The 15843-nt window shown below is 57.8% G+C and overlaps 1 protein-coding gene across 1 annotated transcript; it reads left to right on the forward strand.

Annotated features, from left to right (window-relative positions):
* Nucleotides 1-6313: 6313 nt before the first annotated feature.
* DUSP5 (dual specificity phosphatase 5) lies at nt 6314-14944 on the forward strand. The gene is made up of 4 exons (XM_026117507.2): nt 6314-6979; nt 10581-10723; nt 11801-12020; nt 14282-14944. Exons 1-4 carry the CDS (start codon nt 6586-6588, stop codon nt 14680-14682), a joined length of 1158 nt encoding a protein of 385 aa, XP_025973292.2. The 5' UTR covers nt 6314-6585; the 3' UTR covers nt 14683-14944.
* Nucleotides 14945-15843: the final 899 nt, after the last annotated feature.

Genomic DNA, 15843 nt, shown 5'->3' on the forward strand with positions numbered 1-15843 from the left:
GGAGAAGGCAGCCGTCCCAGCCGGCACAGTTCGGTGCACAAAGGGAAATCTGTAACAGGCTGGAAGTGACGGGGAAGTTTTGTTTTGTAAAGATGCTCAAGTGGGCTCTGCCATCAGAAGGATACAAAGTAGAAGCCACATCCTGCCGACTTGGCTAATCCATAAAAGAGCTTTCAGTGTTTTCCCTTGGAGTAAAAGCTTTAAATTTTAATAAGCTGTAGTGTACTTTCACCGGATGTCATAAGCTGATACAAAGTTTAAATGGGGTTAAGTAAGTGGGAGCCTAGGCGAAACAAACATAAGGGATGTAAATTATTTCTTCTCTTTTACAAGTTTATTTCCCTAGGATTATTTGGGGGAAAAAAATGATTGTATTTCAAATGATTTTTTTTCTTCTCTGGATGATTCAGATGTCAGTGGAGGGGGACAGCCCTGGAAGTAACCATAGGGCAACTGGAGCAGAAAGGACAGGCAGTATGTTACATCTATAATGTAATAAATTTTAGGAAAATTACCAAGTCACACACTTGCATGCCTGAATATGATCCACACAAGCCTATAAAGCAAGGATTTGTAAGAAGACTCCTCGCAAGGTCATGCAGTCCATCACTGGCTGCCGGGCAGGATCACTTCTGCATAAGTCTTTCTGGCCCGACTTCTGCTCAGCCTCTTCTGGGAGCCCTCAGAGGGCGGAGAAGCAGCGCCTGCCGCGGCAAGCGAGTCCAGCGCCTGCGGTCGTCACCGCCGAGAAGCTTCCCTGGTGTCGACAGCAGATGTACCTCGCTTCGGTTTGAGCCTGTGACCTCTTGTGTCACCCCTGGTGAAAGAGAAGGACTGTTTTACCTCCTTCCTCTTTGCTGCTCTTTGCTGTATTTGCAGGCTGTTATCGCTTCAGCCTTCTCTAGACAGCCAGCCCCAGCCGTTTCCTCTTTCCCCACCGGCCAGTCCCGCTGCTAGGTACACTGCAGCGGACACAAATATTGCACAGAAAAACAGTGATATAACAGTGATATAAAGTGGTGGTATTCAGAGGACAGATCAAGGCCTAGATCTACTTTTTGTTTGTTTTCTCTTTACAAAGGTTGGCTAAAGCGTTTTTCCGGCATGGGGTGTGTGATGCCGTGCGCCTAACGGGGTAAGGGGGGGAGCTGCTAGCCTGCGTCAGGACCCGCTCGCAGCCCTGGCTGTGCGGTGCCTGGGGACCCCAAGAGCATGCAGAGACTGTGCCTTGCTTTTCTCTACTTCTGGCTGTGCTACAGAAAACAGAGGTGCAGCACTTTTTACTGAGCGTGATGATTTTGTTTGCTTATATCTGTGTAGCCCATCAAAATGACTCAAAAATATTCCAAGCTAAAAGCATGAATTGCTCCATTTTGAGCTTGAGAAGTCAATTCTGCACCCAGGAGCTGTACTTGCTCTCTGTGGAGTGGGCATAGTAACATGCGCTGTGCAGTGGATTATATTTATGTGATTATACCCTCTAGGCAACAACCTGGCGCTTAAGAAATGAGTCAGTCAGAAGGACCAAGGCAAAGAGAATCAGATTTAGCGATGATAAGATTAGCTTCCAAAAGATCTGTGCCAAAGTAACCAGGATTTCTCCAAGATATTCTTGTCCTAATAGTCAATTAGACTGCAGAATAAACAATATCTTATGTCATCTTATGGCTCCCCATAGTCTGCAGAAACAGTAACCGAACAGAACGGGTGCAGATGGGCAGGAATACCAGCGAGGTGCGAGTAAAAACCCAGCCGGGCTGGTGATGACTGCGTTTGTCGGGGAGGATCTGCCTGTGTGGAAGAGGAGCAGGTTCCTGGGAAATATATCTGGGGAAAAGGAAGAGCTGGGACACGAGAAATGCGTGCAGGGGAACAGAAGCAGGAAGAGGAAAGAACAAATGAGAACCGGCAAGTTGATAAAAGAACAAAAGGGCTTTGTCTCACATTAAAGGCAGCTAACTATACGAATAATTTTCCCATGTATGCAATTACTGTAGCTACCCCAGGGATATTATGTGGTTGCAAATAGGAAGACAAGTTCTTTACATTCATAGCTGGTTCTTGCAAGTACTCCATCGGTGTGGCTTGCGATGCTCTGGGCCACGTAAGGCAGGTGAGAGAAATTCAGAATTGACTGTGCAGGTAGCTGCAATCCCTGTTTTAGAAATTGTCTGCCCATCTGTAAACAAAAGTAATCAGCTTGTGGAACGGAAAGAACAGCTTCTGAAGGGAGGCAGGAGGCTTGATTTATTCCTCTCTCAGTGCTGTCAGTGGCTGTTGACAGTCTGTGGCAGTCAGTGGAGTCACGTAGGCATGAGTCAGGTAAAAATCAGACATAAGCCGTATATTCACTTTCAGCCTAATTTTCACAAGTGCTGAGTGCAGACATCTCCCATTTGAGCCATTGCACTGTTCAACTTGACTCTGCCTGTAAGTCAGAAACGCATTTCAGCCCTTACACTTTGAAGTGCTTAACCAGCACAGGGCAGCATCACCGCCTCTGCTTTCCAGAGGAGGAAACTGAGGCACAAAGCGTCTGGGACTCACTCCAGGATTTGCAGTAGCAGAGCTGGGAACATAAACGAAGTCTGAGAGACACCCAGGCCACCAGGAACCTCAATTCAGTTGGTTCTTCCTAACTGCATAGTTTGTGGCATGCAGTTTTGTCTAATTCTTTCAGAAAAGTCACTTATGATTATGAATTTGTTGCAGACTGTAAATTTTAAAATAAAAAAGTGTATGAACTTTTTATTGAAAATGCTTGAGCAGCTACTAATCTTTTTTTTTTAGTGGCAGTTTTCTGGGAAAAAGGTTCGAGTTCAGCAGCAAATCCCATCTCTGGTGCCATCCCACGAGGGGGATGATTGTCATGCCGTGGAGTCTGTTTCAGATACTGCATTTCACCCTCTAGAAAGGGATTTTGACAGTGGGCTACTCCACTGAGACTGAGGCAAACTCATAACATGCAATGTGGTAGTTCATGAGCCGATCTCTTTTGCTGGACTCTGTCAAGTGAGATTAAGTCATGACATTGATGGGATCTGAGCTTTACAATCTCATATTGGTGTTGCTCAGCTGTCCTGAGCCCTGGATATAAATTTATCTCTCTTCCAGCTCACCATTTACCAGCACAAAGTTATCTCACTGCTTGTGCTGCGAGTGTTTTGACATCAACCGCTCCAAAATTAGAAACTGAGGTTATGGAAAACTTAATAACATTTAAGAAATGCGAAGCTGTCTTCTCTGCTGTCTCGTGCTGTGCTTTGTTCCTCGTCTGAAGAAGCCCTGGTGCTTCACAGCCAGCCGGAGGTGCAGGTTTGGGACTGTGCCCCGGCAGGGACACGGTGCAGCTTGAGCCCCCAACTGGCACTCCAGACATTTAGGGCATTCCCTATCTACCGCCTCCCTCGCAGATCCCGTGTGTGACCTTTTCTGCCATCCCCGTGGTCTCTGCAGCCAGAGCTTGGGGCCTTCGCCTCACCTTTGCGTGGCCGAGGCGAAGGCTCAGCTCTTTGGGGCGAAGGGCACCCGTGCAGCACCCAGCACAGGGCGTCCCTCGTCTCAGCTCGGGCAACCCTAGTCCCAGGCACCCGCTTTTGCTGCCAAAGAATGGGCGTTCATTTATCTGCTTAAGCCCTTTCTAAAAGCCCTTTTTGATTTTTACTCTTTCCAAAAGGCAGCATTTTACTCTTTACTCTTTTACCTGTGAGCAGAGGTTCAGCTTTATTCTGCCACTTTTTCCAGCAGGCGCCGGGGCCACCTCTCCTGACCTGCAATGGGAAAGTTTCTCCTTGTGGGACTGGGAACTGGCAGAAACAGGGAGCCTGGAGGAGGTGGGAGGGGGAGAAGGGAAGAGGGGCATAGGTTAAGGGAAATACAGCCCGAGAGAAAAGGCAAGAGAGCAGCTGATGAGAAAACCCTCATAAAAAGCCCAAGACAAAGGAGGAAAGAGCCCGGGAGACGATAGAGGGGAAGCGGGAGGAGGAGCAGCAGGATGCCACAGAACCTGAGTGGGAATGGTGCGAAGTGGCCGCACGGAGGAGGGGAGCTTCCTACCTAACCCAGAGCGGTTTCCAAGTTGCACAACAGTCCCCGTTTACGGGAATCCAGTCCCCCTCTCCCTCCTCGCCGCGAGCACCTGCCGGAGGGAGGAACCGTCTGGGGGCCTCTGGCTGCGGGGGAGAGGGCGCAGTTCAGCGCTGCAGCCCAGACCGCTCCGCCCCGGCTGCTCGTCTCCTTGCACATGCGGCCGAGTTGCTCGGCCGGCGGGCAGAGAAGCAAGGTGCTCCTGCGGCCAGCCCTGCCTGGGCCGCCGGCAGCGTAAGGGAGCATCAATACCACTGTTATTAGTGACGCGGATTTCTTCGAGTCACTCCATTAAGAAACAAAAGCAAAGCTGCAATGTGCTGAAAGGCAGTTGTTTGGCTGTTCAGCATTAGGTCAGCTGCCGATCGGGTCTCCTGGCACCCACCCCGTGCCCGTACGGGGCAAACCTCAGCTCTACCGCACACGGTTTATTTTCTGGGCTGGTAAACGCCACCCTCCTTCAAACTTTTCAGCCAGGGGACCAGGGGGAAAAGCTCCCTTTCGCCCCCCTCCACGTTTTGCTTAGGTTTCCTGAGAGGAAACGGTGCTCTCGCATGCCCGGGCTGCCCCCTCCTTCCCCCGGGAGAGCAGCGCGCCAGCATCTTCCCATCCGCCAGGCCGCGGCGGGCGAGCTCGGCCACCAGCTCACTGCTCTCCTTGCCGGCTTCGGCGGGGGCGAGTCGGCGGGAGCGGGCCGCCGAGGCGCCCCAGTTCCCCTCCCGGGAGGCGGCGGCGGCCCCGGCGCCAGGCCGGGCGGCAGGAAGCGCAGGCTGGGCTCGTGCGGGGCCGCGGCCTTCCGGCGCAGCAGCAGCGCATCCCCCTCCCCTCCGCACGTGCTGCCTCCCCACCTCCCAGCAGAAAAAGGGGGGGACGGGCCGAGAATTGGCCTGCCCAGGGCATAATGTGAAGTGATGGTTTTTGACACCGCTGTGGCAACGCTCCTCATGCCGCAGATCTGGTCACGGCAGGGACCGTGCCGACGCGTGGGACCTCCAGCACAGCAACGCGGATGGGGCCGCGGCCCTGCCAGCTGCCCGCGCGGGGTGGGTGCGGGGAAGGGAAGGAGCCGGGCTGCTGCGGCGGCGGCAGCCAGGTGAAGCCAGCACCCCCACCGCGCCGCGTCTGTGAACATCTGCGCTACCCACAAGCTCTTCTATTTCTGCTCTGTCTCATACCCCGATTGACTCAGAGGAGGGGGAGAGGGGTCAGGCTGGAGGGAGTGATCTGAGGGTTGCAGAGGGTTTGAAAGAGGAAGAGGAGGAGGCGCTGCGAAACTAGCTCTAGGCCTCTTTCCTATCAGCTTGCACGTGTTCCCCGCACGGTCTCTCCTGTGCGGCTGTTTCAGCGGCAGGCAGTCTGAGGCAGGGATGGCGCTTCCTGCCTGTTGTCGAGATGAGCATACTTCCAGGGCACCACCAGAATAAATAACACCCTGCTGTCAGGCAACGCTGCCGTGATCTTTCCCGGTTGTTGCAGCCTGGCTTGGACCTTGTCCTTCTGCCTGTCTTCTTCCAGGATTTTCAGTTCTCTTTTTGGTCCTCCCTCAACTTATGCGCAAGGAAAGGGCAAGTGCCAGATTTCCTAACACCTGTCTGGCCGGCGCGGCGTAGCGAGTCTGTGGTGCCAGGCTCTCCGCGGGTCCCCGGCTCACAACAGCCCAGAAGCAGGCTACAGCGGAGGGATGCAAGTCCCCCACACCAGCCGCGCCAGGAGCTGTTCCGCTGCAGGTGGCCCCCCATCGCTGTCCCCGCCCGTGTAACGCTGACGGACGCTGCCGTGCACCGCGGCGCCCGCTCCGGCGCCTGGCAGCGGGGGCGGGCAGGGCCGCTGGCGCTGAAGCCGCCGAGGCGGGGAGCTGAGCCCCCCGCGCGGCGCGGCCGGAGAGACCTGCCCAGCACTGCCTTCCTCCCTCCCCTCCTCCTCCTCCTCCTCCGCCGGCACGCTTCCCGGCCCCCCGCGCTCGCCGGGCCGGGGAGAGGCGATGACGGGGTGAGTCTCGGGCCGATGACTGGAGAATTTTTGCGGCGTTTTTCAGCTTCCTCTGCCTCCGAGCCTGACTAACGCGGTCCGCGCGGCGCCCCGGCCCCGGCCCCGCCGCGGCCCCCGCCGCGCCGCCGCGCAGGGCGGGGGGATCCCCCGGGGGGCGGTGCGCCCGGAGGCGCGGGGCGGGGGATGCCCATGTTTGGCGCGCGGGCGCGTCACTCGCCTTATTTGGGCAGTGTCGTCAGGGCCCGGCCTCCCATTCATATAAATGCCCCGCGGCGGCGGCCGGGATTCCCTGCCTCGGCGAGCGCGGCGCGTCCCCGCGGAGGTTCGGCCGTCCCGCACCGCGCTCCGCAGCGCGCCCCGCCGCCGCCTCCGGGACGCTGTGCCGCCGGGCGCCGGCCTGCCCTCGCCCCGCGCCGGCTCCGGCTGCGGCTCCGGCTCCTGCCCCGGCCCCGGCGCGGCCGGGAAGCCCCGCTGCCGAGCGGCCCGGAGCGGGCGCGCCTCGCGGCCAGCATGAAAGTCACGTCGCTCGACTGCCGCCAGCTGCGGAAGCTGCTGCGGAAGGAGCCCTCCCGCTGCCTGGTGCTGGACTGCCGGCCCTACCTGTCCTACTCGGCCTCCTGCCTCCGCGGCTCCCTCAACGTCAACCTCAACTCGGTGGTGATGCGGCGCGCCCGCGGCGGGGCCGTGCCCCTGCACTTCGTGGTGCCCGACGCGGCGGCCCGCGCCCGGCTGCTGCCGGGCGCCGAGGGGGCGGCGGAGGCGGCCCGGCTGGCGGCCGTCGTGGTGCTGGACCAGGGCACGGGGCACTGGCAGAAGCTGAAGAAGGACAGCACGGCGCAGATCGTCCTCAACGCCCTGCTGTCCAGCCTGCCGGAGGCCGGCGCCAGGGTCTGCTTCCTGAAAGGTGAGCGGCGGCGGCGGCGGGGCGGCGGAGGGGCTGGAGGGGCGGCCGGGCACGGAGCGGCGAGCCGCGTGTTAAACTGCTTAGCGGTGGCGGAGGGCAGGGAGGCCGCGCCGGGATTTCGTTTCTCGCCCACCCACTGGAGCTAAATCCCGGATAGGCTCTGCGGGCTGAGCCCAAATGCCTTTCCGCTCACCCCCGCCGCGGCTTTAAGAGGCTGATGAAAAGCAAAGAATACCAGGGAAGAAGGACAAAAGTTGCAGATTACCGGGGACGGGGGGGGAGGACAGCGGTGCTGCGCGGGAGGTGGCAGCAGCCGCGACGGATCAGCTGGGCCGCCCGGCCGCGGGGAGCAGCGCCGGGCTCGGCCGCGCCGTCGGGGTGGTCCGTGCTGGGCGCCCGAAACGCGGGGGGAGCGGGGCGAGCAGGGCCGGTGCCTCCCCCGGGGAGGGCGGTTTGTCTCCATCGCGCGTATCGAGGCTGGCGGGGAAAAAGCCTTAGTCGCTACTGGGGCATTGCTGGGGGCATAACCCCCCCCCCCCCGGAACGAGCATCTACAGCCCCTTGACTGCGGGTTTTGGTTTTCCTTTCGTGCGAGGCGGGGATAATAAATCAATAAAAAAGCGCAGCCCGCCCTTCCTGCTGCCCTCCCCTGCCTCCCGCCGGCAGCTCCTTTGTCCTTTTGCCCTCCCCGGTTTCTAGCCGCTCGCCTCCCCCGGCCTCCCCTCTCGGCAGCTGGAGCCGCGAGGGAGCGGCCGGGCCGGACCCCCCCGCCAAACGCGCAGGGGGGGGCGAGCCGCGGCCGCGGGGGGGGCTGCCAAAAAAGCCCCCTCCCCGGCTCTGCGGGGCGCGGGGAGGTCGCAGACGGAGGAGAAAATCAGGCGGTGTTTCCTGAGCAAACTCTGCGTGTTTTGTCACCGGCCAGATTAAGTCACTTTTACTCCTGTGCCCTGTGCCCAGAGCCAGCGCCCCGGCACCAGCCCTGCCGCAGGCACACCCGCGCCGTGCGGGGCCGGGCACCTCCCCAAGGGCCCCGTTAAACCAGGGCCGGAGCAGCGTCTCTCAGGCCGCCCTGGGAAGTGTGCGGCAAGGCAGAGGCTGAGTTCAGCTCTGCTGACTCTCCGCCTGTTCATTTAGCCACAACATCTTCCTCCCCCTAATGCACTGGCCCTGCTCTTTGAAGTGGCGGCTGTGGCCGTGGGCAGTTTATCTGGGGTGGAGTTTCGGCGTAGGCTCTGCTCTTTATCTTCTTGTTTATTGCAAAGCCTCTTACTTGAAAGCCTCTCGATTTGGGGGGTGGGAGGGAACCCTTCCCCTTGCTTAGAGGCTGGAGAGGTTCTTCCTTTTCTGCCGCGGTGCCCTTGTCTCTGCGGGACACGCCGGGGGCTGCAGGATCCGGCCCCGCAGCACCGTTTGCGGTGCCAGGGCCACATGTGGCCCAGCGCAAGACGCCGCAGCAGCGAGCGAGGAAGCCGCAGCGAGGCCTGAGGCGCTGCCGGGAAAGGGGCTCCACAGCCGGGCGGTGCCCGCAGCACGGCCTTCGCTGCCCGGTGCGTGATGGCCCGTGGTGCCCAGCTCTGTTTCTTACTCTGCAAAAGGAGAAAAACTGAGCCCTGGGGCTCCCGGTTACATCCGTGTTGTCCCTCGGGTCGGGAGCTGGGAGAAGCTGGTGGCTCTGGTGGTGGCTGTCCCCGGGAAGCGCAGGGCGGCAGCACGTGAGCAAGGCAAGAATTTGGTATATATTGATTAAAACGAACCCGAACCCGCTCTCAGCGCTATGAGCAAGCCGGTATTTGCAGAAATGACCTCCGGGAAGCCAGGTGGGGAGGGGAGGGGGAAGAGCGGAGCTTGCTGGAGGCCGGGATGCGAAGATGACTCACTGCAAGGATGGCCTGCGAATATCCTGATCCCCAAGGCTCGTGATTAACCGTTCACCAGCTGCCTGCAGAAGCTGCCCCAGAGCCATGAGCCGGCCGCGTCTGTTTGAACACGCGCGCTGATCTGGCTCAGGCAGACTTCTGTGCTCGCTCAGGAGTGAAAGCAGCAACACGGGGCATGAATGGAGATAATGGCTACTTATATAAACTATAGGTGTTTTTCCTATGCGATGGTGGAGGTTGCGGGGACGGGAAGAGAGGGTCAGCTATTCAAAAGAAAGCGATTTAGGAGCCCGGCCCGTCTGGAGAGCTCCTTGTGTTTGCTGGCTTATTCACCCCCGAAGGGTCCTTTCCCGTTCGTCGCGGTGCTGCTCGACGAGCTGCCCGGCAGCCCCGGGCCCGGCGCGGGGACCGGGTGCAGGTCCTGCGCGCCAGACCCCAGTGGAGGCACCTCCCGGCCCCTGTCACGGAAAAATCCTCCCGTTACGTTCGGCGGGCTCTGGGTCAGGCGCGCGGCCGCAGCCCGGGGACCCCGCGGCACGGCGCCGAGTGGGCGAGGGCAGCGCAGCACGCGTCCGCTCCAGCGCTGCGGGGCTGCGGGCCAGCCGAAGTGTCGGAGGCGGCCGTGCCCGGGCAGCCGGCGGAGGCGGACGGCTGCCGCGGCGGCGCCGGAGCCCCCGGCGCTTCCTCTGTGCCGAAGCCGATCCTCGCAGCGGGGCACCTGCGCCGCCGTCGCTTATTGGTGCAAAGCGGTTGCAGACCAGTGAATCACGTTGAAGCGCTGGCTTTCAGAGCCTGGTTTGCTCGAGGGCCGCGCTCCGAAGGGCTATTGAACATAGCTGTTTTAGCCCTTTTGCCGTTCACTTTTGTTGTGAAAAATCACAGGTGACACACGCAGCCCGCAAATGCCCTTTCCAGGCTGCCTGGCTCATTCACATCCCCTTTGTGCGTGCTGCTGTGGGGCACATTCCTCCTCGGGAAAGAGGCGGCAGCTTAGCTGGCGACAAACTTTGAGTAACAATGTAGTAATAGGATTAATTCCTTTTCATTAGCCCTGCGCCGAATGTAACAAATGCAGTACTTAGCTGTGCAGAATAGCTCATGTGGGGCTATTCGGTTGTCAAATGCTGTCACAGGATTTCATTAAGTTTTACAGCTGTTATTTAACAGATCGGTTTCAGTGGGACTGTCTTCATTAACTTGTTGTTTCATGCAGTGTGATGATGAACGACACCTTTGCGAGCATCCCCCTCTTGTGCTTGTGTCCGTTCAAAAATGCAAACACAATTTTTTAGGTTGTCGCAATGCATGTAGTAATGACAGATTTAAAGAGGATGAATACTGTGCATGAAAATCTGTCTCAAATACTGGAGCTAATGCTCATGTATAAAACACAAAGGAGGGAGGTTGGTCCCCACTGTACTGGAGTTAATGTTTGCTAGGCTCCACGGATTTACATTCACTAACAGTTTTAATCAGTATCCATCGGCTTTTAGCAGGTTAATAATTGCCAGCTGTATTGGAGGTTTTCTCTGGGCAACTGTGGCCTGTTAAGCGATGCCGCGTCCCGAAGGGCGCGTTATTCTCCATTAACCCCCGGGCGGCCGAGCGCGATGAGCCGCTACCCGGCTTTATTGTGGGTGCCGCAGCTACGTTTCTCCTCCGCTGTAACGAGGCCGGTTTTTGGAAGTGCAAACGTCTGTATTTCTTTTCCTCTTCTTCCCTAGGGGGATATGAAACCTTTAATTCGCAATATCCTGAGTGCTGCGTGGATGGAAAACTCATTTCCCCGGAGAGAAACGAAACGGAGAGGAACATCGCCAGCCCCTGCGAGCCGCCGCGCGCCGACCACAAGCCGGCGTACGACCAGGTGGGTGCCGGGGCGGCCGGGGCGAGGACTGGTCACCACCTCCTCCCACCGGCCTCACAGGTCGGCCTTGGCAGGAGGAGAAGCCCCATCTACCCCAAAGTCTGTGTGTGCAGCCAGCGCCCCTCACCCGGGCGGCTGGGTCTGGGCTGCGAGGCCGCAGCGGGAGCCGGGGCACCCGGGAGCCCCCTCCGGCGCGGGGGCGGCCAAGCGCCGCGGGGTTTCCACGGGGAAGTCCCGGCCCCGGGGACAGCAGCCCGCGCCGGAGGTGCCGGGGCGCTGGCGTTTCCGGCGCCGGGGAGCCCCCGGGCCGCTGCGGCTCCCGCTGCGGGCGCCTTCCCCGGTGCGGGGGGCCGAGCGGGTTGGGCCGCCAGAGCCGGCAGCGCCAGGGCGCATCATGGAAAGTTACCTGCCGCCTCTGAGACGCTGATGTCAGGTGGCGCCTTCTCTTTTTTTCCCTTTTTTCTTTCTTGCGGTCTTGTCACCCAGCCTTTTCTTGCTTTGAGGAAGGAGGAACTGAGATTACATCTCCGCGAGGTGGGCGGCCCCGCGCGGCGCCGATGACGTGGCCGCAGTGCCGGTGCCGGGGGGCTCGGGGGCGGCGTGGCGGAGGCCGGGTGCCCCCCGGCCCGACGGCAGCACCCGGGGGCTCGGCAGGGTCTCTATGAGTGGGCGCTTGGCTTTGGCCATGGGAGGTGGTCGTGGCGAGGGCTGAGCCCCACGTGGGGAGCTGCAGCTGCCCTTTGGTCCAGCCAGCGGTGCCACCGGGAAGCCCCCGCGGGACCAGCCCTGAGGGGCAGCGCGCTAAAGAAAGGCAGAAACACCCCGTACGCGAGTGGGCTGGCTCTGACTGTGCCTTGCAGATGTGGACAAGCAAATGCGAAGCTTTTTCCTTGCGTAGGCTTTGCCGTGGCAGTGATTCACCGGCCGGTAACACCGGGAGCTAAACGTGTCCCCAGGGAGCAGACGCCCACGCAGGCTCCTCTGCACTTCCCTGTCTGATTCCAGCGCTCGGGGGCAACGCTGCTCTTCAGAAGACCAAGGTGGCCGAGTTACATGCTCCTGCTCCTTCTCTTGCAGGGCGGTCCGGTGGAAATCCTGCCCTTCCTCTACCTCGGCAGCGCCTACCACGCTTCCAAGTGCGAGTTCCTCGCCAACCTGCACATCACGGCCCTGCTCAACGTCTCCCGGAAAAGCTCGGAGTCCTTCAAAGACCAGTACTGCTACAAGTGGATCCCAGTGGAGGACAGCCACACAGCGGACATCAGCTCGCACTTCCAGGAGGCCATCGACTTCATCGGTAGGTGCACCAAATCCCCTGGCAGACTTCCAGAATCGCTGAGGGCTTCCCAAAGGCTGCTTTGGACTTTGGTGGTACCTTCCAGCCGGCACCCCAGAGCGGTGCTCAACCAGGGAGCCTTTGCGATAGAAGAAGACAAGCTCAGAGATGATTCCTGTCTAGGGACAAACCGGCTCAAGTAACCCTGCTGCAGGTGTGCGTGGTGCAGTGGGGTTCAGAGCAACAAAACCCGGGAGTAGCTGATGGCTTTCTCTGGTCTGACCCCTTCAGACAGGGCCACCAGAAATAGTGTCAGGGTAACTGAGTGTCCAGTCGTATGTCGCTGCGTTTAAAATCTTAAAATTCAAATAAGCAAGATGGAAACCAAGGGCCCTAGTGGAAGGGAAAGGCGAGGGCCCCATGGCCACGGGGCAGGCAGGGCAAGTTAGCAAGTCAGCTTTATTTTCTTTTCAAAGCAAGCGTAGGTGTAACTTCAGCACAACGGGGAGCAAAGAGATATGGTTGAATAACATCCAAGTCTATTGATTTTTAAAGGAAAAAAACAAGTCCTTGCTCCTTGGACTCGTATTTCAGGCCCTGTAGAAGGCAGGTGACTGCAGCTTATTGCCCTGCTGAGCTGGGTGTCCTGGAGCCAGGCTAGTGCAAATCCAGCATCTCCCCTTATCGCAGACCTGTTTACATTTCTCCTTTCGATCACGCCAGTGACTCACCCTCTAATTAGATACCCCGCTGCAAAATCGGGAGGCCTGTAGAAAACCCAGGGCCCCGCTTCCCCTCCTGTCCACGCGGGCTCGCACCCCAGCGCCAGCCGGGTCTGCCACTCGCCCGCCACGGCGTGCTGCCACCATGGCCACAGGGCAATTTGGTGCGGTGGAGCGGCCCAGGTGGAGCCGATGTCGAAATCGGTGGGGTGGCTGTGCAAGAGCACGCAGGAGCCACCCAGGACATTAACCCGGTTCCTGCCTCTCAGGAGCCGTCACTCGGCTGGGTTTGAGTCCTTCGACGCTGTAGGCGAAATGGCAAAACGCCTGTTGCCTCAAGGGTGGTCTCTTAGCCCTTTCTCTTCCTGGCAAAGGACTTTTTTCAGTTTTCAGGGAAATGCTAATTCATGGGAGTTTTCTGTCCTGTCCCCATCCCCTTCTGAGAGTCGTTGAGTCACTTGGAAATCTCCCAAAAATTTTGAGGGTGGTTTTAGTTTTCACTTTTTCTCTTGAGATTGGCTGTGTGGTGTGGATGCTGGGGATGACTCAAATCCATGTCTTCCTTATTCTGAACAGCAGTTAAATATAACTGGCCATGGTGGCACCGGCCCCCAGCACACAATCAAAGACAGGCAAACGACAACTTGCTCAGCTCTGTGTCATTTCAGTGCTGTGCAGCAGGCACCGCACTCAGCCCATTGCTCCCTAAATTGGAGCTTGAGCATGTTGCTCAGGGCAAGAGACCAGAGAACATCTATTTTTGCACTGTATTTTTGTGTGGAAAGGACTTATTTTAAGCCCATTCTCTTTAATCTAATAACAATCATTGTGTTGTGTGAGTAACCACAGTGGCTCCTGTTGTGTAAAATGGGTGCTTTGCATAAGCCTTTTATACCCTGACTTAAGTCCAACCCTGCTTTACCCAGGCTGTAATTAGCAGCTGCCTACTGGTCCTTGTGTGCTTTGTGGCGAGGGCTGGGGAGCGAGCCCAGCATCCCACCCGCGGGCGCCCGCCCAGGGCACAGCTCCCGGCACCGCCGCTCGCGGCTAGCCCGCCCAGCAGCCAGCCAGGCTCGCGCTTCGCAGGATAGTGGGGTTTTTGAGCAAAGCTGACGAGGGGAAGCCGGTCCTGCAGCTCTCACCTTTGTGAAATTCCTGACCGCAGGAGGGGTGGCCAGGCTCGGGGCTGCCCTTTGAGCCCCGGGCACAGAAAACGTGGTACAGCAAACGGAAGCGATGCCCAGGCACCTGGTATTTGTCTCACAACGCTCTGAAAAGTGAATTGTTCAAGAGGAGAAATAGGTCGGAGGGACCTGGGGAAAGAGTTTCCTAAAAATGGAAATAGAATGGAATCGGGATCCTCAGATCCTGCAACTCAGGTCCACCTTGGGTTTGGTTTTGTCCCCTTTCTCTTTTCATCTCCACGTTATCCTTGGTACCAAACATAAGAGTGATGGGCTGGCTGCATGCTGCATTGCACCTCCAGCGTTGGGTGTGCATTCATCGGGGACGGAAAGGACACTGCAAAACTGACATCCGCGATGCATGTTTTTTTCCTAGATTATGTCAGGCGAGCAGGGGGCAAGATCCTGGTACACTGTGAAGCTGGGATTTCGCGCTCTCCCACCATCTGCATGGCGTATCTCATGAAAACGAAGAAGCTCCGTCTGGAGGAGGCCTTCGATTACATCAAGCAGCGTCGGAGTCTGATCTCGCCAAACTTTGGTTTCATGGGCCAGTTACTGCAATATGAGTCAGAGATCTTGTCTTCCACTCCCAGCCCCCCTGTTGCCTCGTGCAAAAGAGAAGCTGTGTCTTTCTTTGCAGAAGAACTGACGATAGGCAAAAACTTTGAAGGCTCGTGTTTTGCCTTTCCTACCTCAGTCTTGAGTTCTGTGCCCATCCACTCTCCCGTTCATCAGCTGAAACTTAGCCCAATGACCGCATCTTCATCCTGCTGAGCCCGCCGGGAGCCGGAGCGGATGCAGTCCTCTGATCCTAACTGTGACTCCAACACGAACATTTCATGAACGTGCAATAGAGAAACCTCATGGACTTCGTCTGAGACAGAGCAGTCGTCGTGGGTGATACTGGCTGTACGCATATGCTGACTGTAAGATCTGAGTGCTCTGCATGTGGCAGGCTTTCTGAACTTCTAATGTCCTTTTTTAAAATGACAGAAATGCTTTTCTAGGTTTTTATCCACAGCGTGTGCACCCACTACTGTATTTCCAGATTCCTCTGGAGCAATGATATATCCATTCAGTATGTTCTCAGTGCCCATCTCCTTCCCCTCTTAGTTTTTTAAAAGAACCTTATTTAAAGTTTGAAGCAATAAATGGCAACAGCAGGAAAGAAAGCAAAACGAAAAGCACAACCCTTGAAACTTCAGAGGTGGTGAGAGTCGATATCCGTTTTGCTTTTTCTCCGGCTTTCCTCCCCGCCTTGGTGTTTCATGTTTCAGGGAGCGAACGGCCAGGGCGGGAGGGAGCTCCTTTCCCAGGATACTGTTGCACAGCCGGGTGAAAATCCCCTCTCCCCTGCTCCGTCTTCTGAAGTGTCGGGTATTGCCCACAAGGAAACTCGATGCCAAATTCGGTGGACCGGGGGCCTATTCAGGTGCGGCATTTCCTGTACTCCTGCATTTGCCTTTGTACTGGATGTGCTTTTAACCCAAGCGGGGAGGCTTGAACGCCACTATCAGGCTCCCCTGCTGAGCTATTATCCTCCCATCCGTTATTTAAGGATAGCCCTAGGATACTTGAACGTCTCCACAAGCCTCATCTGAGTTCCTTCCCACCAGATGACACTGCAACTGCTGGATTTGACACCAAAAAACCTGACGAGCGTGGCTCCACGCCGCCCCTGCCTCCTCCCCAGCGTTTCGGACATGCAACGTGCGTGGCCAAGTGGTCTCGTCCCGTGTCTCGTGGCTTGCTCATCGCGTGTGGTCACCCCCCGGCAGCCGCCCCGCGCCAGCGCCGGCTCTCGCCCTCGCCCCGCGTTTGCGTCCGCAGGGAGCTCGGGACGCGCTGCTCTTTGTCCCTTGACCTTTTCATTTTTTTATTTGTAGTATGTGTGGGAAATGGCAATAATTTCCAGGAGATCTCGCGAATGTGGAA

The sequence above is a fragment of the Dromaius novaehollandiae genome, chromosome 6 (assembly GCF_036370855.1).
Source record: "Dromaius novaehollandiae isolate bDroNov1 chromosome 6, bDroNov1.hap1, whole genome shotgun sequence".
NCBI classification, from domain to species: Eukaryota; Metazoa; Chordata; class Aves; order Casuariiformes; family Dromaiidae; genus Dromaius; species Dromaius novaehollandiae.